The sequence below is a fragment of the Carcharodon carcharias genome, chromosome 6, assembly GCF_017639515.1.
Source record: "Carcharodon carcharias isolate sCarCar2 chromosome 6, sCarCar2.pri, whole genome shotgun sequence".
Lineage (NCBI taxonomy): Eukaryota > Metazoa > Chordata > Chondrichthyes > Lamniformes > Lamnidae > Carcharodon > Carcharodon carcharias.
Window position 1 is genome coordinate 50,250,217 of NC_054472.1, and position 25,631 is coordinate 50,275,847.

Consider the following 25,631-nt stretch of genomic DNA (forward strand, 5'->3'; position numbering starts at 1 on the left):
TAAATCTCCTCTGTACACTCTCCAGTGCAATTGCATTCTTTCTGTAATGAGGTGACCACAGCTGCACACAGTAATCAAGTTATGGCCTAATTATTTATGCAGTTCTAGCATAACCTCCTGCTCTTGTATTCCATACCTCGGTTAAAGGACAGAATTCCACATGCCTTCTTAAATCACCTTATTGACCTGCCCTGCTACCTTCAGCTATCTGTGAGCATTCACTCCAAAGTCCCTCACTTCCTCTGCACCTCTCAGTATTCTCCTATTGTGTATTCCGTTGCCTTGTCGTACCTCCTCAAATGCATCACCTCACACTACTCCGGGTTGAATTCCATTTGCCACTTTTCTGCCCACCTGACCAGTCCATTGATACCTTCCTACAGTTGACAGCTACCCTCCCTCAATATCACCCATGTGCCAATTTTTGTGTTCTTTGCAAACTAATTGATCATGCCCCCTACATTTATGTCCAAATCATTACTACGTACCACAAAAAGCAGGGAACCTAGTACTGAGCCCTGCAGAACCCCTCAACTTTGGGATAAGTTAACTACAAGTGATGTAAGCTACCCAACGCAGCCAGCTCGATATTGCATAAAACTAAAAAGAAAACTATCTACATTCACAGCACCTAACTTTATTAACATGAACTTCTTCCCTGTTCTCTCCGTTGAACCCTTCCAGGCATTAATTACTCTGAAGTGCTTCCTGACATTGTGTTCAAAGTTGAAGTCCTAGTATTCCCATTTTGTTAGACTACATGGCCCTGATATTCTTAGGTGGGTGACAGGGACCACAGTAGTGTGGAAACCCAAGGGATCTCAATCTTAGGGCCATCACCTTCTGCAGACTCCAGCCCGACGGCCAGCTAAATGGGCAGCATGGTTGGCAGCCAGGAGCACAGACAAGCTTCAAGAGACTGAAGTCAAGGACCTGTGCAGATGGCCCCTGGTAGAAGTTGACTGGAGGGCGAGGGAGAGGGGAAGGGGACTGCCACAACATTGAAGCCGGGGAAGATAGCCTTCCACGCAAGGTCTGTGGGCAGCACTCCTGCATCTCCAGGTGCACAGGGAGTGCAATAAGGAATGGATTTTGTGCTGGGGACACAGGAAGAGATCTAAGCCAGCATTTAAGCCAACATTTCTATAACAGTCATGCAAGGCTTCTTTTTAAGAAACTCAAGAGGCCAGAAATAGACAAGTGCAGATATCTGAAGGTTTTAAGGCTGGAGAACATTAGAGAGGTAGAGTGCCAAAGGATTTGAAAACAAGGATGAGAATTTTAAAATTGAAGAATTACCTAACCAGGAGCCAATGTGGATCAGCGAGCACAGGTGTGATGGTTCAAAAGGACTTGGTGAGAGTTAAGAGACAGGCAGCAGAGTTTTGAATACTTTAAGTTTAGAGGGTGGAATACAGGAGGCTGGCCAGGGGCAAATTGGAATAGTCAGAAGTCTAGAGGTAACAAAGGAGTTGAAGACGATTTCAGCTGCAGATGAGCTCAAGCAGGGGCAGAGTCAGGCGATGTGATGGAGGTGAAAACAGACAGTCTTAGTGATCACTTGGAAATCTGGTTGGAAGCTCATTTCAGGGTCAAACACAATAGTATGATTGCAACTAGTCTGGTTCAGCCTCAGACAGATGACAAGAGGAGGGTTGGAGTTTGTGGCTAGGGAGCAGAGTTTGTGACGGGGCCAAAGACATTGGCTTCAGTCTTTCCAAAATTCACTGCAGGAAATTTCTGCTCATCTAGTACTATATGTCAGATAAGCAGTTTGACAATTTAGAAACAATGGAGCTGGTAGTGAGGCAGAGCTGGGTGTTTAAGTGTACATGTGGAAATTGGTGCAGTATATTCAGATTATGTCATCGAGGGCAAGCATGAAAATGAAAAACCAGAGCAGACCAACAATAGATCCTTGGTGGACACTGGGGAGGAGGAAGAGAAACCATTATAGGCAAATTTCTAGCTATAGTTTTGTCTTTCAGACTGGAATCAGCTAAGCGCAGTCTGGATGATGGTGGAGAATGGTTTGGTCACCTTTGTCAAAGGATGCAAACAGATTGAGAATAATGAGAAGCAGTTTACCTTTGTTTTGGGGGGCACCTTAAGCAAACTTTAGCCCAGTGGGCAAGGGGAAGGAAGGAATGTAGCAGAGGCAGCTAATAGGATAGTCTCAATCTTAGTGATAAAGAAGTCTATAAACACTTCAGGCTTGTTCCTGAAGGTGAGGATGGAGAAAACATGGGAGAGGTGTAGGACATCCATTTACTACAGAGAGGAGAAGGACCCCTTGGGAGCAGAGATGCAGGCAGTACCACAGCAATGGTTTTTATGGGGGCTAAGGCACGAAAATGGAGAGTAGCTGCAGAAATGTTGTGGTGAACCAAGGCCAAAGGCTGGACAGATGGGATTTTGAAAGTGCAGTTTTAAGTGCAATGGAAGAGTTTGGAGGGGAAGGAAATGGGGACCTGGGTGAAACGTGCTAAAACAAAATGATCAGTGACTGACAATGGGGCAGCAAGGCTACAGAAAGTAGCAAGGCAAAGTTTTGGCTATGAATAGGGTTTGGGAAGTTTCTATGGAAGGTAAGATTAAGAAAGCATAACAGGGCATTGAACTTGGGAGAGTGGGGAAAGAGAACCATGAATTGAGTTGGGTGAAAGATTGCAAAAGGTTGAGGTAGGAAGGCAATGAACATATCTGAGGGAGAGAATTTTGGTTTAGTCCTTGAGCAGGCAGGAGAGACGTGCATTTTAAATAAGAGCTGGAACAAGGCAAAATGCTCAACAAATTGCATATAGCATGCTTAACATAATAAAAAACCTCCCAATGTGCTTCACAGGGGTATTATAAGGTTTTAAGATTTATGAGAATATCCCTCATCGCTGGAACCAGTGTGGATGGATTGGAGACTCTTGAGTTTTTCTCTTCAGCAAAGGTTGAGAGGAGGTTTAATAGAGGTGTTCAAAATCAAGAGGGGTCTTGACAGAATAGATAGAGGGAAACTGTTCCCATATGCGGAGAACCAGAGGACACGAGTTTAAGATAATTGGCAAAAGAACCAGCTTTTTTATGCAATGACTGGTTAGGGTCTGGAATGCACTGCCCAAGAGTATGGTGCAGCAGATTCAATCATGACTTTCAAAAGGGAATTGGATAATTATCTGAAGAGAAAATGAACTGCAAGGCAATGGGGAGAGAGTGGCAGAGTATCCCAGTTGAATGGCTCTTCCCGACAGCCTGCACAGACATGATGGGCCAAATGGCTTCCTTCTGTGCTGTAACTATTCTACGTTTCTATGAAGCTTGGAAACAGCCACATAAAGAAATATCAGGGTCAATGGCCAAAAACTTGATTAAAGAGATATATTTTAAAGTGTGTCTTAAAGGAACTTAGAGAGGTAGAGAAGTGGAGAGGTGTAGGGAGGAAATTCCAGAGTTTACAGGTGTAGACAACTGAAGGCATGGCCACCAATGTTGGAGCAATGAAAATTGGCAACACTCAAAGCCAGAACTAGAGCAGCACAGATATCTCAGAGTTGGAGGGTAAATGGAATTACATAAGTGTGGAGGGATCTACATGAAGGGGTTTCAAAACAATGATGGGAATTTTAAGTCAAGGCATTACTTGACCAGCTGGCAATGTAAGTCACTGATAGCAGAGGAAATAGGCACATGGGACTTGGTGTGAGTAATGATATGGGTAGCAGAGTTTTGGATGACCTCAAGTTTACAGAGGAAAGAGTGAGGAAGGCCAGTCAGCAGTGTGCTTGAGAAGTCAAGTTTAGAGATAAAAAGGCATGAATAAGAGTATCAGCAGAAATGAGAAGAGACAGGGACAAAGTCAGGTGATGTTACAGAATTGGAAATAGGCAGCCCAATGATGGAGTGGATGTAGCTGGAAGTTCATCTCGAGGTCAAATATGACACCAAAATTGCAAAGAGCGTGGTTTGGTCTTAGACAGTTGCCAGCAAGGGGGATGGGGTCAGTCGTTAGGGAATGGAGTTTGGAACCAGGAGATGAAGTCAATGGCATCAGTCTTCCAAATATTTAATTGGAGGAATTTCCACTCATCCAGTACTCATTATGACCATTGCTGGTGTTAACTGCTACACAAACCAAATCCCAGAGGGAAATTTGGCTAACAGACCATACCCTTTTTTGTATTCTGAAAACAAGAAGACAATGTACCAATCTCAGCAGTAAGAGTTCCAGTAACACTTCAGGGATTTTAAAAATTAAAAAGTTTTATTAACAAGAATAAAAGGAAACTTAAGCGCACAAAATCACAGTTACATGGTTAAACTTAAGTTTTACAAACATCCCCCCTAAAACACTCTACTTGGTCAAACTTGAAAGTAAACACCTTCCCATGCAACACCCCCTTATAGATGTTTAACTATAAAGAAAATCCAGTAACATTACACAAGGCAAACTGCTGTAGCTTCAATATAGGCATACCACATGACCTCCACCCTTATCCACTTTGCGATGGAATCGACTCGAGAATAAAACTGCTTGTTGTAATCCAAGACTTTTCTGGCTTGACTGGATGCTTGATTCAAACTGCACCTTCTCCCAGCCCTGAACTAACAGCTCCCAGCTCAGCTATCTCCCTCCTAAGCTCTCCAAGGTAACTCTAAAATACCATTTTCCCCTTTCACCTCCAGTTCCATAGTTCTCACACCTCTTTGAAACTCAAACCCTTCCAAATATAAGATCTTTCATTTTTCCATCTTTTGGGTCGATAAAATAGAACATCCCCACTACTGTTTACCTATGGAATTCCTGCAAGGCGCAAACATGTTTCTTGTCACCTGACTCCCATTTGATATTCAAAAAAAATTCTCAACTTAACTAAAAATGCACATTAGACCTAACCTATTTACTTTACCTCAAACTGAACACCTCTAACCTGGTCATGCTTTAAACCCCCTAGACAACCTGTCTTCTATTACTCTCTGCCCAGTTTAATTAAGTCGCACACAGACACGCAAACAACCAGCCTTCTTTACAGAATAACACAAGATTTCCCCCAAAATATTTTTCAAAATCCATCCTTGTATGCTGGATATTGGACAAGCAGTCTGATAATCTGACAACAGTGCAGGAGCGTCCTCTTTTTCTTTGTTTACAGGAGTTTGGCCACCAAATGAAAAGATATTAAAGAAAGGAACTGGGATTTGCTACGCCAATAATTACAACATTCAGCATTTGCCATTATTGCACAGAGCAACTTTAAACAAAGCAGATAAATTTTGTTATAAGGACACTAAAAATTGTACAAGGTCCAAAATAGTTAAAAATGTATTTACATTAAAACAGTGAAAGTCTGTTAAATCTTTAAGTTAAGTCTATACGATGCTTAAGGTTAAATCTATGATTTAAGCATGATCAGACTTTAAATGTTTCAATGTGTATCACTTAAAATATCAGACTTCCATAAAATATGTATAAAAGCAAATCTGATCCAATTATCAAACTTAAAAATATATTTTTTTTAAATTGTGTGAAATTATTCATATTGAATAAACATTATTTAATTCTTTGGTCCAAGCTTTTTTACTGTGGCAGCCTAGTTTATACGGATTTGGAATTGCAATCCACGACAATCCATGCCCACAATTATCCCCCTCCTTCAAACCCAAACAATGTGTGGATTGTAGTAGGTAGTTTCGCAGTTTGAATCAAGGTCAGTGGCGAGTGCCACAGCCAACTATGAAATCCAGGCAAACATTGCTTACCCATACCAACATTGCTATATACAGGGGCATTTACCAAATGGCATACACTTGTCGGACTTCACCTGCCCTATTCTTTCCTTTCTTTTAACCTAGTTGGGGAAAAAAAAATTCAAGTGTTCACCAAGAACTGATTCAACACATCTGCTACTTAAAACATTACTATTACAAACAGAAGGCAAATTTCCTACGGAGTTCTCCTGCTTGCTGTCATGGCCTCAGCAAAGTGAAAATCCAAGGAAAACTATATAAATGGTCTTTGTCGTTTCTCTGGAGTTTCTGCAGAGCTTCAAAGTTATGACAGCCAAGCAGAAGAAACTCTGAGGAAACTCTGGTAATAGCTAGAATTCTAACAAATGCAACTTTGGACAGTCTAGTTAAGGGCACCTGACACAGAGATGATAACTAGGTCAGTAGCAGTTAAATTAAGAGTGATATAGGTAAGCAAGCATTTCACTCCAATAAAACAATTACCTTGTCCCAAAAAAAAGCTTCAAATTATTTGCATACAAGCTTATTCTTTACCTAGCAAAACATTGATAGTGATGTGATGGTACTAAGATAACCATGGATCCACAGATATATGTTATTAATAAAAGGCAATGCAAATCTGCTAAAGATTCCAAAGTGGTTGGCTGGAAAGCAAAGTTATGATAAACAGCAAAGTAAGCAGATAAATATATCACTGATCAGCACTCGGGGTGTAAATATTAAGCTGATCAAGCTTCTACTTCTATTAATCTTGGTCCAGCTCCTGGGACAGGCAAAAAATTAGCACCCATAATGCCTAACTTTCTCAATCCCTAGAGAAACTTGTTCTCTGATCAACAATTCTACAAAAGAATTAAATGTAGTGAGGAGAGCAGACAGACAGCAGCTCAACTACATGGAAAATCTTTACTTTGTTCAAAAGCAATTTAGCTTTTCTCCTGTACCATTTTACAATTTGTGTGGGAGAAGTGGGACAATGAATCTTGAATCACCAGATCCATTCACAATGATTTCAGAACTCAATGCAGTTCCTTCTATTAAATTGGAAGACTTTAAGCTTTTTGGAGCTGCCAGGGGGCAAATTAGTGGGCAAGTGTTTAACTTGGAACCTACCAATGTTCCATCGTATACTCCGATATCGTCCACCAAGACAAAATGAGAGTAGAAAAGGAAAATAGAGAGGATTAATCTGTGGTTTGAAAAAGGAGGAAGAAGGGTTTCAGATTCTTTGGGAACAGTTCAGGGGCAGGAGGCACCGATTCAAAAGCTGAACAGGACTGGAACCAAATTCCTCATGGGGACATTCACTGGTATGGTTGAAAGCAGATCAGCTTGTGGGGTTGGGAGGGCACCAGCTCTATGCATGTGGGGAAAAAGGAATCAAGTGCATAAAGGAGTCAGTGTTGGATAGTACTAGAGAAGGAAGTAGTGCTACATAGCTAAGAGCAAAGTAAAAAGGGCTACATGGAATACTAAGACATGAAGGAATTGCCCTGGGAGTCCTCAGCATAGACTTCGGATCCCATGAAGTCTCATGGCATCATGCCAAGCATGGTCAAGGAAACCACCTGCTGATTACCATGTACCACCCCTCCACCACCAGCTAGTGAATCAGTAGTCCAATGTTGAACACAACATGGGTGCAGATAGTGCTCTGGGTGGGGGACTTCAATGTCCATCAGCAAGAGTGGCTCAGAAGCACCATCACAGACTGAGCTGGCCAAGTATTGAAGGGCATAGCTACTCGACTGGGTCTGTGGCAGGTCGTAAGGGAACCAACATGTTGGAAAAACATACTTGACCTCATTCTCACCAACCTGCCTGCCGCAAATGCATCTGTCCATGACATTATTGACCACCAAACAGTCCCTGTGGCGATGAAGTCCTGCCTTCACATTGAAGATACCCTCCATAGTGTTGTGTGGCACTTCCACCCTGCTAAATGGGACAGATTTCGAACAGATCTCGCAACTCAAGATTGGGAATCCATGAGGCGCTGTGGGCCATCCGCAGCAGAACTGCACTCAACCACAATCTTTGAGCTCATGGCTCAGCATTTCCACCACTCTACCATCAAGCCAGGGGATCAACTATGGTTCAACGAAGAGTGCAGGAGGGCATGCCAGGAGCAAAACCAAGCAAACCTAAGAATGAAGTGTCAAATTGGTGAAGCTACAACATAGGACCACTTGTATGCCAAACAACATAAGCAGCAAGTGATAGAGCTAAGCAATTCCACAACCAACAAATCAGATCCAAGCTCTGCAGTACTGTCACATCCAGTCATGAATGGGAGTGGACAATTAAAACAACTAAATGGAGGCAGTGGCTCCACAAATATCCCCATCTTAACTGATGGGAGAGGCTAGCACATCAGTGCAAAAGATAAGGCTGAAGCATTTACTCCAATCTTCAACCAGAAGTGCTGAGTGGATGATCCATCTCAGCCTCCTCTGCAAGCCCCCGCATCACAGGTGCCACTCTCCAGCCAATTTGATTCATTCCATGTGTTTTCAAGAAACAGCTGAAGGCACTCGATACTGCAAAGGCTATGGGCCCTGACAACATTCTGACATTAGTACTGAAGTCTTGTGCTCTAGAGCTTGCTGTGCCCCTAGCTAAGCTGTTCCAATACAGCTACAATGCTCGCATCCAAACGCAATGTGGAAAATTGCCCGGGTATGTCCTATACACAAAAGGCAGGACAAATCCAACATGGCCAATTACCACCCATCAGTTTACTATCGATCATCAGTAAAGTAATAGAAGGGGTCATCAACAGCGCTACCAAGCGGCACTTGCTTCACAGTAACCTACTCACTGACACTCAGTTTGGGTTCCGGCAGGGTCACCCAGCTCCTGACCTCATTACAGCATTGGTTCAAACATGGGCAAAAGAACAGAACTCCTGAGGAGAGGTGACAGTAACTGCCCTTGACACCAAGGCAGCACTTGACTGAGTGTGGCATCAAGGAGCCCTGTCAAAACTGGAGTTAACGGGAATCGGGGAAAATCTCTCTGCTGATTGGAGTCATAACCAGCACAAAAGATGGTGGTGGTTGTTGGAGGTCAGTTCCAGGACATCACTGCAGGAGTTCCTCAGGGTGGTGGCCTCAGCCCTACCATCTTTAGCTAATTCATCAATGACTTCCTTCCATCAGAAATGGGGATCTTCACTGATAATTTCATGTTGTTCAGTGCTATTCACGACTCCTTAGGTTCTAAAGCAGTCTATGTCCAAATGCAACAAGACCTGGATAATATCCAGGCTTGGGCTTACAAGTAACATTCGCGCTACACAAATGCCAGGCAATGACCATCTCCAACGAGAGAATCTAACCAACGTCTTTTGACACTCAATGGCATGAGCATAGCTGATTTCCCCACTATCAATATCCTGGGGTATTACCATTGACCAAAAACTGAATTGGACCAGTCATATAAATGCTGTGGCCATAAGAGCAGGTCAGAGGGTAGGAATCCTGCAGCAAGTAACTCACCTGCTGACAACCCAAAGCCTGTCCACCATCTACAAGACACAAGCCAGGATTGTGATGGAACACTGTCCACTTGCCTGGATGAGTGCAGCTCCAACACAAGAAGCTTGACACCATCCAGGGCAAAGCAGCCTGCTTGATTGGCACCCCATCCACAAACATTCACTCTATCCTCCACCAATGCACAGAGATTATGTGCCATCCACAAGGTGCACTGCAGGAACTCACTAAGCCTCCTTAGACAGCACCTTCCAAACCCACGACCACTACTATCTGGACGGACAAGGACAACAGATACATGGGAATACCACCACCTGCCTGTTCCCCTCCAAGCCACTCACCATCACAACTTGGAAATATATCACCGTTCCTTCAATGTTGCTGGGTATACCTATACCATGTGGGCTGCAGCAGATCAAGAAGGCAGCTCACCCACCACCTTCTCAAGGGTAATTAAGGATAGGCAATAAATAAATATCCCATGAATGAATTTAAAATAAAGGTTTAGAGTACATGTATATAAATGCACAAAGCATGGTGAATAAGGTTGGTGAGGTACAAGCGCAAATTGAAGTGGGAAAATGACCTTGTGGCAATTATGGAAATGTGGCCCAGAAATGTTGAGGACCAGGCGCTTAATATTCAAGACTAAAAATTATTCAAAAGGGATAGGGAAGAGAAAAAAAAGGAAGGTAGGGTGGCAGTGCTGATTATGGAACACATTCTAGTGTTGGAAAGAGAGGATGTCCTCAAGGGGTCAAAGCCAGAATCTCTCTGGTTTAGAGTTGTAAAGCAAAGAGCGTATCATCATGCTACTGGCCTATATATGCCTCCAACTAGTGCGTGATAGTCAGAGGAGCAAATCTGCAAGGAAATAACAGATATACATGAACTACAGAGTAGTGATATCGTGGGATTTGATCCCAATTTAAATTTCGGTAATGTTCGGGTAAAGGGAAAGGAGGGGGGGTGGGGGCGGATTTCTGAAATGTTTTGGAGAACTTCCTTGATCAGTATGTTTTCAGTCCAACCAGGAAGGAGGGAATGCTAAATCAGGCACTGGGGAATGAGGTGGGCCAATTAGACCAAGGGTCTGTTGGGGAACACAAAGTTTAGCTTAGTAATGGAGAAGAGCAATGAAGAATCTTAAGTTGAACTTGCAAATTGGAAGAGGGCTAAATTCAATAAGGGGAGAGGAGATCCATCCAGTCTAAAATGGAACCAAAGCTGGACAGGAAGGACCATAATGTAACAATGCGTGATCTTTGAGGTACAGCCCAGGTGTATTCTAACAAGAAGCAAAAGACAGGGAACCAAAGGCAGGGCTCCTTGGATGACCAAGGAGATACAAGAATATGATGAAACCAAAAACAAAGAAGGTGTACGATGCATGTCAGGTGTTGGGCCCAGTATCCCAATTGCGCCCAAAGTGGAAATTTTACCCCAGTGACATTTGCGGAAGTAGAGAAGAATAAATGCATCTCTTTCCTCTCCGAAGACACTACTCCAGCCAAACTAAATTATTTCCAAATAAAAGGTGTGGCTATGGGTACTCACATGGGCCCCAGCTATGCCTGTCTCTTTAGGGGGGTATGTGGAACATTCCTTATTCCTGTCCTATTCCAGCCCCCTCCTACAACTCTTTCTCCGGTACATTGATGATTACTTCGGTGCTGCTTCATGCTCTCGTCGGGACCTGGAAAAATTTATTAATTTTACTTCCAATTTTCACCCCTCCATCATTTTCACATGGTCCATCTCTGACACTTCCCTGCCCTTCCTTGTCCTCTCTGTCTCAATTTCTGGTGATAGACTGTCCACCAATATCCATTTCAAGCCTACCGACTCCCACAGCTACCTCGACTACATCTCCTCACACCACGCTTCCTGTAAGGACCCCATCCCATTCTCTCAGTTCCTTCGCCTCCGTCGCATTTGTTCTGATGATGCCACTTTCAAAAACAGTTCCTCTGACATGTCTTTCTTCTTCCTTAACCGAGGTTTTCCACCCACAGTAGTTGACAGGGCCCTCAACCGTGTCTGGCCCATCTCCCGTGCATCCGCCCTCACACCTTCCTCTCGCTCCCAGAAACATGATAGGGTCCCCCTTGTCCTCACTTATCATCCCACCAGCCTCCGCATTCAAAGGATCATCCTCCGCCATTTCCGCCAACTCCAGCATGATGCCACCACCAAACACATCTTCCCTTCACTCCCCCTGGCGGCATTCCACAGGGATCACTCCCTCCAGGACACCCTGGTCCACTCCTCCATCACCCCCTACACCTCAACCTCCTCCCACAGCACCTTCCCATGCAACTGCAGGTGAAACACCTGCTCCTTTACTTCCCCTCTCCTCACCATCCAAGGGCCCAAACACTCCTTTCAAGTAAAGCAGCATTTCACTTGCACTTCCATCAATTTAGTCTACTGCATTCGCTGCTCCCAATGCGGTTTCCTCTACGTTGGAGACGCAGGCTGGGTGACCGCTTTGCAGAACACCTTTGGTCTGTCCGCAAGCATGACCTAGACCTCCCTTTCACTTGCTATTTCAACACTCCACTCTGCTCTCATGCCCACATGTCCATCCTTGGCCTGCTGCATTGTTCCAGTGAAGCTCAATGCAAACTAGAGGAACATCACCTCATCTTCCGACTAGGCACTTTACAGCCTTCCGGACTGAATATCGAGTTCAACAATTTTGGATCATGAGCTCTCTCCTCCATCCCCACCCACTTTATTCCAATAATTCACAGAGATTTTTCTTTTCCCACCTATTTCCATTTTTAAATGTATTTCCATCCATTGTTTTATCTCTGCCTTTTAGCCTATTTCAATCCCTTTCCCCCACCTCACCCCCACTAGGGCTATCTGTACCTTTATTATCACATTCCTTAGATAATATCACCACCTTCAACATCTCTTTGTCCTTTTGTCTATGACATCTTTTGGTTATCTCCACCTATCACTGGCCCTCTATCCAGCTCTATCTGTCCCACAACCAACCCCGCTGCCGCCACCACCACCACCCCCCCCCTCTCCCTCTTAAACCAGCTTATATTTCACCTTTCTATTTTTCCTTAGTTCTGTTGAAGAGTTATAAGGACTTGAAATGTTAACTGTGTTCCTCTCCGCAGATGTTGTAAGACCTGCTGAGTTTTTCCAGGTATTTTTGTTTTTGTTTCGGATTTCCAGAATCCACAGTTTTTTGCTTTTATTTTGGCTTCATGAAATCATGCCTGACAAATTTATTAGAATTCTTTGAGGGGCTAACAAGCAGGATAGATAAAGGGGAACCTGTAGATGTAATCTATTTGGGGTTCTATAAGTTGTTTGATAAGGTACCACACACATAAGGCTACTTAATAAGCTAACAGCCCATGGTGTTGGGGGTAGTGTATTAGTATGGACAGAGGACTGGCTAATAGAAGACAGAGTTGGGATAAGGGGGGCATTTTCAGGGTGGCAACCTGTAACTAGTGGAGCACCACAAGGATCAGTGCTGTGGCCACAATTATTTACAATATATAATAATGATTTGGATGAGGAAAGTGAACATACAATCGCCAAGTTTGCAGATGACAAAGTTTGTGAAGCAAGCGGTGAGGATGACAATCTACAGGGGGATATAGACAGGTTAAGTGAATGGGCAAAATCTTAACAGATGGAATATAATGTGGGAAAATGTGAGGTTATGCACTTTGGCGGGAAAAATAATGGAGCTGAATAATATTTAAATGGAGAAAGACTGCAGAAAACTGCAGCACAGAGGGATTTGGGGGTCCTCGTGCATGAATCCCAAAAAGCTAGCATACAAGTTCAACAGGTAATAGGTAAGGCAAATGGAATGTTGGCCTTTATTTTAAAGGGAATGAAGTATACAAATAGGTTCGTCTTGCTAAAACTATACAAGGTGCTAGTTAGACCACACCTAGAATACTGTGAACAGTTTTGGTCCCCCTCATCTAGGGAGGGTTGTACTGGCATTGGAGGCAGTCCAGAGAAGGTTCACTCGGTTGATCGTGAGTATGGAGGGATTTTCTTATGAGGAGAGGTTGAGTAGGTTGGGCCTGTACTCATTGGAGTTTAGAAGAATGAGAGGCGACCTTACTGAAACATAAGATTCTTCGGGGGCTTGACAGGATAGATGCTGAGAGGTTGTTTCCTCTTGTGAGAGTGTCTAGGACCAGAGGCCATAACCTCAGAGTAAGGGGATGCCCATTTAAAACAGAGATGAAGAGAAATTTCTTCTCTCAGAGGGTAGTCAATCTGTGGAATTCTTTACTTCAGAAGGCTGTAGGGGTCGTTAAGTATATTCAAGGCCAAGATGGACAGATTTTTAATCAATAAGGTTATGGGGAAAAGACAGGAAAGTGGAGTTGGAGGATTATCAGATCAGCCATGATCTCATTGATTGATGGAGCAGACTCAATGGGCCGAATGGCCTAAGTCTGCTTGTCTTACTTGTGAGCCCATCTGGTATAAATTTCATACTCCTGGAGGTGTGCAACAGAGTACCAGTAAAGAACATAAGAAATAGGAGCAGAAATAGGCCACAGGTCCCCTCATGCCACTCAATGAGGCAATGCCTGATCTACTTCAAGTCCACCTTCCCAACCTATCCCTCGATTCCCATGGAATTAGTAGAGAATGCACCAACACAAAGCCAGGATCCATAAAATGCTCTCAACACCAAGAGTGGAATCGTCCCAGATTTGCACCAAGTGCAGTAACAGCCACAATGATGGGTTCTCATGCTATATCATCCCAAACCCACCGCATTCATTATGTATTCCTGAGAAGAACGCAGTTTCCACGGCAGATGGGCTCCAATTTGCCCACCACACTGTCACCATATTTAAAGTGTAGCCATGCGCACACCTCTCAGTGCTTCCAGCCCGGGACATCTGCAAATAAGATATAGCCCCGCAGGTTTAGTGATGCGTCCCTCGAGCTCCTTTTGGATCCGCCAAAATGATGAAGGCCTGTCATGATGTCCTCAAACCCTGTTCTGGCTGTAATCATGCCTCCATGGGTGGACGATCCAGCTCAGGGGGATGAGTTCAGCAGGCGAGCCTTATAATGACATGCAGATGTATTACAATGAGGTCCCCGAAGTCCAATGGCAGGAAACGCGGCCCGCCATCGACAAGCTGAAAAGGCAAGCACAAACTGGTTTCACAATGTTGCAAAGCCAATTTTTGGCCTTTTAGCCATATTGCCTGCTCACGCAGCCGGACTTGCCCGATACCAGCAGGCATGGACGATTCTGCCCCAGATTTGGGAATGCAAGTAAAAATTCAGCTTACTTTGTTGCACGTAACTATTAAGAAAAAGTTCAACAGACTGGACAACTGGCTATTTCTCCAAACCTATTGTTTTCAAGCTTTAGCACCACAGGAAGAAACATACAAATTTATGTGCTGGGATCTTTATCTGACACCTTTCCTTTTTAAAATGTTTATTTCCATTTGATATCAATACAGGCAAAGATAAATGACCATTCAGTATTAAATTTTAATACCCAAGGGTAACCAGAGCAACAGGAACATGAAAAATAAATTCTCAAGATGGGAGACAGCAAATGCCTTTGACAGGCACCAGACACCTAGATGAATCCTTAAAACAGAATCAGCATGAAGCAGGTAATGACTCTTTTCAGCAGCCAGAAATAGGGCCTTTCATGACCATTAAACACTAGGGGAGATGATGGCAGAGGCCCAGGCTAATGCTCTAATGGGTTCAAATCCCAACATGGCAGCTGGTGGAATTTAAATTCAATTAATAAATCTGGAATATAAAGCTAGTCTCAGTAATGGTGATCATGAGCCTATCAACAATTGTGGTAAAAACCCATCTGGTTCACTAATGTCATTAATGGAAGCAAATCTGCCATCCATACCAAGTCTGACCCACATATGATTCCCGACCCAAAACAATGTGGATGACTCTTAACTGCCCTCTCCAATGGCCCAGCAAGACATTCAGTTCAAGGGCAATTAGGGATGGGCAACAAATACTGGCCTTGCCAGTGATGTCCACTTCCCATGAAATAATAAAGAAAAAAAAACGCTAAAGCGCTTCACAGCCAATGAATGACTTTTGAAATTCATTTGCTGTTGCGCTGTAGACCAATACAGCAGACAATTTGCAAATAACAAGGACCCACAATCAGAAAGGAGGTGAATGATCAGACATTGCTCTCAATTATGCTGGTTCATTTCAATGACTCGCTTCCAGCTTTTTCAGGCTGCAAGCAGCGTCAACTTAACTGTTGGCCAGGACACTGGGGAAGCTTTACTGCTCCTCTTTCAATTGTGCAATGAAATCTTTTATGTCCACGTGAAGAGAACGACCACAGTTCATTACAACAGATGGGCAATATACAAGATTACTTTCATGCAGAATTTACTATGTGCAGGGATGAAAGGTCTTCATATCAATACAAAACATCTACTAAAAGTGGTAAACATACAGACTTTGAATACCTGATTTTCTGAGAATGGAAACTTGGGCTCAATGGCACACAGTTGATCATAATACCTGAAAGAGAAGCAAATCAGTTATGACTAAATACTGAAAACATGAAGTATCTCTCTTTATTCACCTGTTTTGAGATTTAATCATACAACAGAGAACCCCCCACCCGCACCCCCTGCCCCCCAGCTCTTCTTTGAACAGCGTAACGTTACCTTGTATGCCCATGCGTAGAGCAGATGAGGCCTCAGTTTCATGCTTTAACTGAAGAGTATTCAAAATGTCAATCAAATTATGTGCTTATCTACATAATGGATAAGCAAAACTCTCACTACAGATGGAGAATGACTTTAAATTTGAAGCCCAAGATTGCTGAACCACAATCTTGTGCACAAGGACTTCAGAAAGCTTCGGGAAGTAGCAAAATGCTATCAGATCTCAAAACATTGAAACAATGAACTGATATTACCAGGGGGGAAACTATGTTGCTCACTACGTATAATTATTCAAGCAATTCACATAGGCAATTTTGCTCTGGTCACATTACTTTTGTGTTTGATCGCAGCCACCCAGGGTTAAATGCAATAATTTGTTTCTGTCATAATCCACATAATTTTTGCTACAAATTGTTTCTTCAATATTTGCTATAATCTTAACTGATTATTGTCAATTACACTAAAACCAGGAATTCCATCAAAGCTTTTTTTCCAGTCAGACTCTAACTGAAAAGGAAATTGAAACTTCAGATTGAGGAAAGCTGAAACTTCGGGTTCCTGGTGAAACTGAAGCTGGTTGAAACCAAATAAAAAAGTGATAGAGTGCAAGCAGGCTAAAGACTGGACCCAAGAGTTGGCAATAGACAAATCCAAGGTTGCTGCAGCTGTTTCTGCCATTTTAAAGTAATAAATTTCATATAAATTAATTTCATGCCTCAGCCATGCTTTTTGCCTCCACCAACTATTTTGGTCCTTAATTGGCTCCGTATCTCCTCTGACAACCCTTTTACTGTTAATAGCCCATAGAAAAATTCTGGAAAACTTTTGCATTTCCTTCTACGTTAGCCACAAATTTCACTTTTATACTGTCACTTTGCTCCTTTCATTTCCCCTCTGTTCTTTTTATAATCTGCCTCATTTTCTTGACTTTGCCAATGGATGTTTTTGTGACATAAAGGCTGCTTCCAGTGAGTTTCCACAGGTCTAGGTATAGAGTCCTTTACTTGTCATGATATGTATCAATGATTTAGACTTAGATGTAGATTATACAAAAACTAGCCGTGTGGCTGGCAGTGAAGAAAGCTGTAGACTGCAGGGAGATATCAGTGGCCTGGTCAGGTGGGCAAAAAGGTGGCAAATGGAATTCAATCGAGAATTGTGAGGTAATGCACTTGGGGAGGAAAAATAAGACAAGGAAATGGAAAGGAATGGTAGGATACTGCGAAATGCAGAGGAAATTGACAAACCTTGAAGTACATGCCCACAAATTCCTGAAGTAGCAGGAGGGATAGATAAGATGGTTTTAAAAAGGCATACGGAATACTTTCCTCTATTAACTGAGGCATAGAATATAAGAACAGATAAATTATGCTGTAACTGTCTAAAACATTAGTCAGGCCAAAGCTAGAATACAATGCATAGTCCTGGTCAACACATTACAGGAAGGATGTGATCACACTAGAGAGGGTACTAATATGATTTACAGGGCTGTTGCCAGGAATAGCTACCTCTAGCTATGAGGAAAGATTGGAAGGGATATGGTTGTTTTCTTTCAAAAAAAAGGGGCAAAGGGGAGCTGTATGAAATTATGAATTGTCTGGACAGAGTGGATAGAAGAATGTTTTTTAGTATAGAGGTCAATGACTGGGGGCATAGACTTGAAGTAGAAGGAGGATTACAGGGATGTTAAGGAGAAACACTTTCACCCAGAGCACAGTGGGGGCCTTCAATTCACTGCCTGAAAAGGCTGGAGAGGCAGAAACTCTCATCACATCTAAAAATGCTTGGATATACAAGTTAAAGGGCTTCAGACCAAGGGCTAGAAAGTTGGATCAGGCTGATAGCTATTTTTCAGCTGGCACAAACAATGTGGCAAATAACTTCCTTGTGCTATAAATTTTCTGTTTCTCTGTTCTAAATCCTTTCTGGCCAATTAGCATCCCATCAACAATGGAAGGTTTTGTCAACAGTGCAATCAATTGGCACTTACTCACCAATAACCTGTACAATGATAAAAACAAAAAAACTGCGGATGCTGGAAATCCAAAACAAAAACAGAATTACCTGGAAAAACTCAGCAAGTTTGGCAGCATCGGCGGAGAAGAAAAGAGTTGACGTTTCGAGTCCTCATGACCCTTCTGTTGAAGGGTCATGAGGACTCGAAACGTCAACAACTGTACAATGATGCTTAGTTCAGGTTGTGCTAGGATCAATCAACTCCAGATCTCAATACAGCTTTAGCCTAAACATGGACTAAAGAACCAAATTCCACAAGTGGGGTGAGTGACAACTTAAGACAGCAAGCCAATATTTGACCAAACATGCAATCAAAGAAGCCAAGCAAAACTGACGTCAACGAAAAGCAGGGAAACCACTCAACTAGATGAAGCAATACACAGCACCAAGAAAGATGGTTGTGCCTGTTGGAGGTTAATCATGTCAGCCACATGACATCACTGCAGGAGTTTCTCAGGACAAGGTCCTGGGCCCAACCATCTTCAGCTGCTTCATTAAAAGCCCTCCATATGATGATTGCACAGTGTGAATGATCCTGAACACTCCTCAGATAATGAATTAACATTCAGGCTTGAGCTGGTATGGCAAGTAACAGTTGCACCACACAAGTGCCAGGCTATTATAATTTCCAACAAGATAGTCTAACCATCACCCCTTGACAGTCAACACAACCAAAGCTGAAGCCCCTATCACCACACCTTGGGAGTCAGAAACTGAACTGGAACAGTCGCAAATACTGCAGCTAGAAGAGAAGGTCAGAGGCTCAATATTCTGCATCAAGTGGCTCACATACTGATTCCCCAAAGCCTTTCAACCATCTACGAGGCACATGCAGAAGCTTTGCAACATTGAGCCCAGAAAAACCCACAATCAGCACCCCATTCTCAATGGTAAAATTCATCCCTTCCACCGACAACACACCATGGCTGCAGTGTCCCAGCTACAAGATTCAATGCAGCAACTCGATGGCTTCTTCAACATCATCTTCTAAACTCGCAACCGCTACTGTCTGAAAAAACAAACGTGGGAACATCGCAATCTAAAAGTTGCCCTCCAAGTCATACACCATGCTGACTTGGAAATTTATCACTATCCCTTGATTAGCATCAGGTTGAAGTCCTAGAACTCTCAGCTTAACTGCTCTGCGGATATGCACAACGTGGAATGAAAACATTACAGGAAGGCGGATCACCACCTTAAGGAAAATTAAGGATGGACAATAAATGCTAGCCTTGACAGCAATATCCACATCCCACAAACATATAAGAAAGACAAATTGATTTGCCAGGTTCAACACAAATATGGGATAAAGCACAAATGATATCAATCTATGCAGAAGAACTAGGAGGAGGTTTTAAAAAGGATATAAAAATCACAAGGATATACAACTGAACAGAGTATCATGTAACAATTAAGCAAAAAACTGTGCAAGAAACTCTAATTCATCCCAACTTGATCAATAATTTAAAACTTTGGTCATCAGTTCCCGCCACTCCACAATTTGGACCTTGTCAAGTGTCAAATCAAGGTGACTGTACAGATCAGGTGTCAGTCAATAGCTAACAGGAAATGCACAATATAACAGACTCAACAGCACAATCAGTGTCAGGTTCAAAGAAGTGTAAAGTTACAAGACCACCAATGACACTGACAGAAGATGCAGTACAAAAAGGACTCATTGTCAGGTAGTTGGGGAGGGAAGGTGCAATCAGCAAAATTTATGATTACAGCACAGGAGGTAATAATGAACATAATGATAGCATAAAATAAGGCAGCAGAGTACTTTCACCTGAGAAACAAAATATTCACAATGGACAACTATATAAAAGTGGCCAAATGTCTTTTAAAATGAAGGAATTGCTGAAGGTCTCAAATGTAGCATTTCACAACATAATGAGTGCTAATATATATATGATGAAATAACAAGGTGCTTGGAATTGGGCTTTCAAAGCAGTAAAACTTGCAATATTTGGGGAAAGATTAAAAGTCAAATTATTTGAAAATAACAAAATAAGCATTCAGTTTGGTGCATAGAGCACCAGATTTTTGCTGATTTCAGACAGCAAAAATCTTCAAATGGAAGAAAAAACATGTAATGAGTAAACAATGACTTCACTCACAAACGGGTTAGCTTTTTGAAATACAGAATTCCTTACAATTAATGCCAGAGTCAGTAGGAAATTTCTCAGTTAAGACAAGTTGATAATGATTGTTCTTTCAAAATCTTTATCATGTGACAGTGAAGAAATGATCACTGGAACCACCTTTTGTTACAAAGACTGATATTCTGCAATTAAAAACATTTCTCCTGCTCCACCCAGCCGAAAAACATAAACTCAAATGAACTCAAAAAATATATTGTAATATTTAACAGAAAGTGACAGTCACAATCAATTTAACACCAAAATGGTGCACTAGGAGCTCTGAGACAAAGGGTGGGCTGACATACAGTCACACACGCAGTTCCCAATCCTGATTGTGCATTATCACAGTAACTTGGTTTCTCTACCCATCCACTGGCCCCCTTTTCTGGGAAAGTCTTGCAACATTTCAGCAACTAATGTCACACCAGTATGAAGATATTAAGAGTAAAATAAATTAACAAGTATACATGACACATCAAGTAAAACCCATACAATTTGCCCCTTTTCAGGCTGCTCAACTTATTTAACCTCAAGCAAAAGGGGCTAAAAATGTCAAGTGATTCAACTCTCAAGTTGCAACAAAAACTCAAATCAAATGCTAGCATACAGTCCTAACAATTTTTTTTTTAGCCCTGATTAGTTGCATTCCATTGGCATGCAGCATTTCTTACCTTGAATCCATTTCTGAACATTCAGTGCAAGTGTTATTGAAAGGAGTCCATTGATATAACGCAATGTTTTTGCTGGCACCTCATTACACATATTGTTACAAGCCCCGTAGAGACCAATAACTTTTGAAAAGGGATTTGAATTTCCATTGACCTACTCAAACAATCACCCGAAATGATTTCATGTTTTAAGATGTTTACTGTAACAAATTAACCAAAATGATCAACCAGCTGTTAGGGAGTGGCCAACCTGTACACACAACTACAGAAAAAACACCCTCCCTTAACTTCCTAACATAACCAAAAATGCCACAATGCATTTATATGTTATGCTGCACTCTCCAAAGAATTGTAGTCTTTACAGGAACCAGTCCAAAGTTACTCCCAGCTTCAAATAGGCTTGCTTCTCCATTTTGCTGAGAAGTCAGAACTTGTAAATCATATGCCTTTTTCCATTACTCCATTTCACCTTGAATTAAGGAGTTTAAAACATCTTATAAAGCCTTGCATATGTAACAATATCCCTTGATCAACAGGAAAGGGAGTAGAAATTCCAATCCTGCTCCAACTTTGTTCACTGTCGAACTGCATTCACTGATCACAATGCAAGCTAAGTATCTGCTTTTGCCATTGGTGCCTTTTAGAATCTTAAAAAGGACCTGGATTAGATCATCCTTCAATCTTTGTCTTAGATTAAAAACAAATTTGATGCCAAGGTTCTCTTTATAACTTGGAGCCACAAGTTCAAGAGTCATCTGGGCAATAATACCTACCAAAATTAACAAAACATTGTAAATATGGCCTTGCCAATGATTTTCAGTTCAGTTTGTTTCAACTGAAAGCACTGCAGTCGCTTATCCAACCTTTTAGCCTCAGCAGGTACATTACAAATGAATAATGAGGTCCAAAGTTTCATCTTATTAAAACAAAGCTTAGAAAACATCTGAGAAAACTGTGCTGACAACTAAAAGAACATGAAAAGGTGTTAAGAACTTAAATTTATGTTAGTACCTTTCAATTTCTCTCAGCATATAATTACTGCAGTCATAATCGCTATGCAGCATCTATTTAGCACATGGGGAGATGGTGGCATAGTGGTAACATAACTAGTAATTCAGAGGCCCAGGCTGATGCTCTGCAGGCACAGGTTCAAATCCCACATCAGCAGCTGGTGAAATTCAAATGCAGTTAATAAAATCTGGAACAGAAAGCTGGTTTCAGTTATAGTGACTGTGAAACTATCATGGATTGTCCCAAAAGTCCATCTGGCTCACTAATGTCCTTTAGGGAAGGAAATCTGCCGCCTGGTCTGGCCTACACGTGACTCCAGATCCTCACCAATGACTCTTAACTACCCTCCGCAATGGCCTAGCAAGCCACTCAATTTAAGGGCAATTAGGGATGGGCAACAATTGCTGGCCTTGCCAGTGATGCTAACATCCATTGAAAGAATAAAAAACACAAGTTCCTATAATTAAGATGAATGACCAGTTAATTTAAGTTTGGTGTTGTTAGCCAAGGGAACAAAACTGCTCAAGACACCAAGAAAACTTGCTGCTCTTCTTCAAATAGGGCTGCAGCAGATACTTAACATCCACTTGATCCTGCAGACAGGGTCTTAGTTTAACTGATCCGAACACAAAGGAGATGAAGAAAGCTTACCAATCCAAATTAAATGAACATATGGGGCAAGTGGTCCAATGACTGAGAGGATAAAAACTCAAGCAAAATTACACAAAGAGATTAGCATGGCAAAAATAATGTAAAGAATAAAGGTGTTTCTCCAACTAGCATCACACTACAGATTAGGACATGAGCTTAAGGTGCCCTATGGGAAAAATCCCACCTATCAGTGATAGGGCAACAACTCCTGATGCCATCAAGAAACCAGGCTGACTGGTCAAACATGCTGCAGAACTACAAACCTGCTGGATTACTGATCTACAGGAGACTGATGTTGTTTCAATCTCACATGAACAAACATAGCCTTGGAGCCACCTCAGCCCAAAGCCCCACTGCTCATGAGGATAATCACTAAATTATCAAGGGACAACTGAGAAGCACACAATTCATACAAATTTAAACACCATCTGGCAGAAGACCAACCAACAATAAGTTATTTGGGTAATAAAAAAAAACAACTGCAAATGCTACAAATCTGAAATAAAAACAAAGAATGCTGAAAATACTCAGATCAGTCAGCTTCTGAGAAGAGAAAAGACAAGTCATGGTGTTGCTTCAGGTCAGAATAAAAACTAGATAATCAGTATTTTGGTGAAATTGAAAGCAGAGGGCAACAAATCAACAATTAAACTAATTAAAGAGGATTAGCATTCTAAACATAGAAAACGGGTGACTGTATTCATATAGCGCTTTTCACAACCATCTGATGTCCCAAAGCACGTTACGGCCAATTAAGTATTTTTTTTAAATCTGCTGTCACTTTTTGCACCATAGGAAACGCAGCAGTCAATTTAGCAAAGCAAGTTCCCATAATCAGTTATGGATAATCTACTTTTTATGATGTTGATTGAGGAATAAGTATTCGCCAGGATACCAGGGACAACTCCCCTATTCTTCTTTGAAATAGTATCACAGGATTCTCACACCCACCAGAGGGGGCAGACAAGGGCTTGGTTTAACATCTCACCCAAAAGGCATCTCCAACAGTGCAGCACTCACTCAGTATGACACTTGAGTGTCAGCCTAGATCTTTTGCTCAGGGCCTGAAGTGGGGCTTGAACCAGAACCTTCTAGATTCTGAAACAGCAAGATAATACACAGTACCCAAAATTTTGTTGCAAGTAATTGGACATGCAAAATACCCAAGAGAGATGCTGTTAAATAAAAGCATAATAAAGAAAAGTTCAAGCACAGCAAATAAAAAATCAGTAAATATAAAAACAAAAAAAAACAAACAAAAGTGAATATACCTATCTTAAGAGGAAAGGAATGGGTCCATATCATGGGGTCAAACATTCATCAGTATTCTGCTCTCACCATAGCTCTTCAAATTTAAATGTCAACACACATCCTTATCCTCCCCAGTCACAGAGTCTCCCACATCACAAGCATCCACTGTTCTTCAGAGAATAAGGAGTGTAGCTTGCAGTTATTAAGGTCGATTTTAAGACCAAAAGACTGCTGAGTGCTCAGGAGAAACATGTGAAGTTAAGATGTGCTGAACTCAAATTGCAATTTGACTTCTCCAAAACTCTGTGTTCTACGTGACTGAACAAATGATTCACCCAGAAGTAAATGTACACAAGAATATCAAATAAATTGAATTAGTGTCAGCTTGGTTCAATGGTAGGGCTCATCTAAATCAGAAGAACGGGGGTTCGAGCCCCACTTAAGCACAAGTACATAATCTATAGTAGCATTTTAATGAGGAGGCAATAGACTATTTGAAGTCTGGTCTTTCACACGGACTGTAAAACATCTACCTGGTAAGATGCTGTGGCGTCAAATGAAAAGCAGGTATCCTTAGATTAGCTGTCATGTTTGCCTACCTAACTTTTGAAGTGTAATCATTCCGTGCTGTTACTTGACACAAACGCATGTTATTTCCCGACTACTTTGTACATCCCTGGTAGTCATACGTATAAACTTCTCGAGGACCTCAAACTTTTATTCTTTGTGAAATTTGACTCATAGAATCAATAAAATAAATTTGTATTTGGAAGGCAGCTGGGGCGTTTTTTTTCTGTAATGATTCTTAAGTTTGCTTTAAAACTTAAGAACTTTCAACGCCCAACCGACGAGGATTACATACAGGCTATGTGGCATAGAAACAGGCCATTTCGCCCAACCAACAAACCCACGACGGTGACTAAGAGATAACAGTATAAACTGCGTCCAGCCAAACTGATTACCACACCAATTATAAATCATGCGCGCAATTCCCAGTGGTTCACAGTAAGCTGCGCGATCCCTTTTCCTGGATAAGCAATTCAGTTCAAAGCTTTCCTTTTTAAAAATGGTAATAAAATCCCTCGAATTGGGGTTAATCCAGAAGGAAGGCCTCCTCAATACCGAGTTGATGTTGGGGCTGCGTGCGTCCCGCCAGCCTGAGTCCATCCGTGGCCACTCTACCTCTAGATAGCTCTAGCCCCCCTCCCTCCCCAAAACTCTCCGGAGCCTTTCTGCAGGCTTAGGTCCAGTTCGCAGCCCCGAGCTAAACTTACCTCAGCAAAATTTCCAAGGAACTTTCGTGCTTATCGAGAGGCCTGCCGACAGCGCTTTTCCGCAGGTTGTTGAGCTCCTCAGCCGCCCTGACGTACTCGGCCTGTGCGTCCCCGCTCGGGTAAGTGGCGTGGATGAACTTGGAAAGAGGCTTCGCCAGGTCCACCTCGGACGATTTCTTCAATGGCACCGACACAAAAGTGGTCGCCATCGTCTCGCGCACTCGAAGCCCGAGGAAGCTGAAAACAGTCAGAGGAGCTCGAGACAAACTCCCGACGTCCCCCTGCGAGTCACTTCCGGAATGATGTCACCACGCTCCCTTCCCCTATGTTGCATAAAGCAGCTCCTATGGAGCAACAGGTGAGGAGTGTAGTATAGTGCAGTGCAGTATGTGAGAGTGGTTTGGAAGGGATTTTTTGTGGTCGTTTCCGTAAATTAAAATATGAAATGCTAACATTTGCTTGCACACAAAATTAGAATGTTGCGCTTTCAACCACAAACTAAAGCTTGAAGAAGGCTAATATTGAAGGGTGGTTGAGGAAACAGGACGTGTGTGGTTAGAGTAGGTGGCAAAGCTTAATATCTGTCAGTTATGACATGGAAATAGGCCATACGACCGAACCAGTTCATGTTGGTGTTTATTTTTCATGTGAGTAAATTGTTCTAATCATATTTACCTACCCTGTACACATA

At 42.2% G+C, this 25,631-nt stretch overlaps 1 protein-coding gene across 2 annotated transcripts in view; it reads right to left on the reverse strand.

Annotated features, from left to right (window-relative positions):
• The window catches only part of LOC121278769 (programmed cell death 6 interacting protein), a 132,613-nt gene extending 107,378 nt beyond the window's left edge, over positions 1-25,235 (reverse strand). For both annotated transcript variants that reach the window (XM_041189194.1, XM_041189193.1), the window contains exons 1-2: positions 24,941-25,235; positions 15,722-15,776 (exon numbers count right to left, since the gene is read on the reverse strand). In XM_041189194.1, coding sequence (XP_041045128.1) covers positions 15,722-15,776; positions 24,941-25,149 — 264 coding nt within the window. In that variant the 5' untranslated portion in view covers positions 25,150-25,235. The remainder of the gene's footprint in view (positions 1-15,721; positions 15,777-24,940) is intronic.
• Between the last annotated feature and the right edge of the window lie 396 nt (positions 25,236-25,631).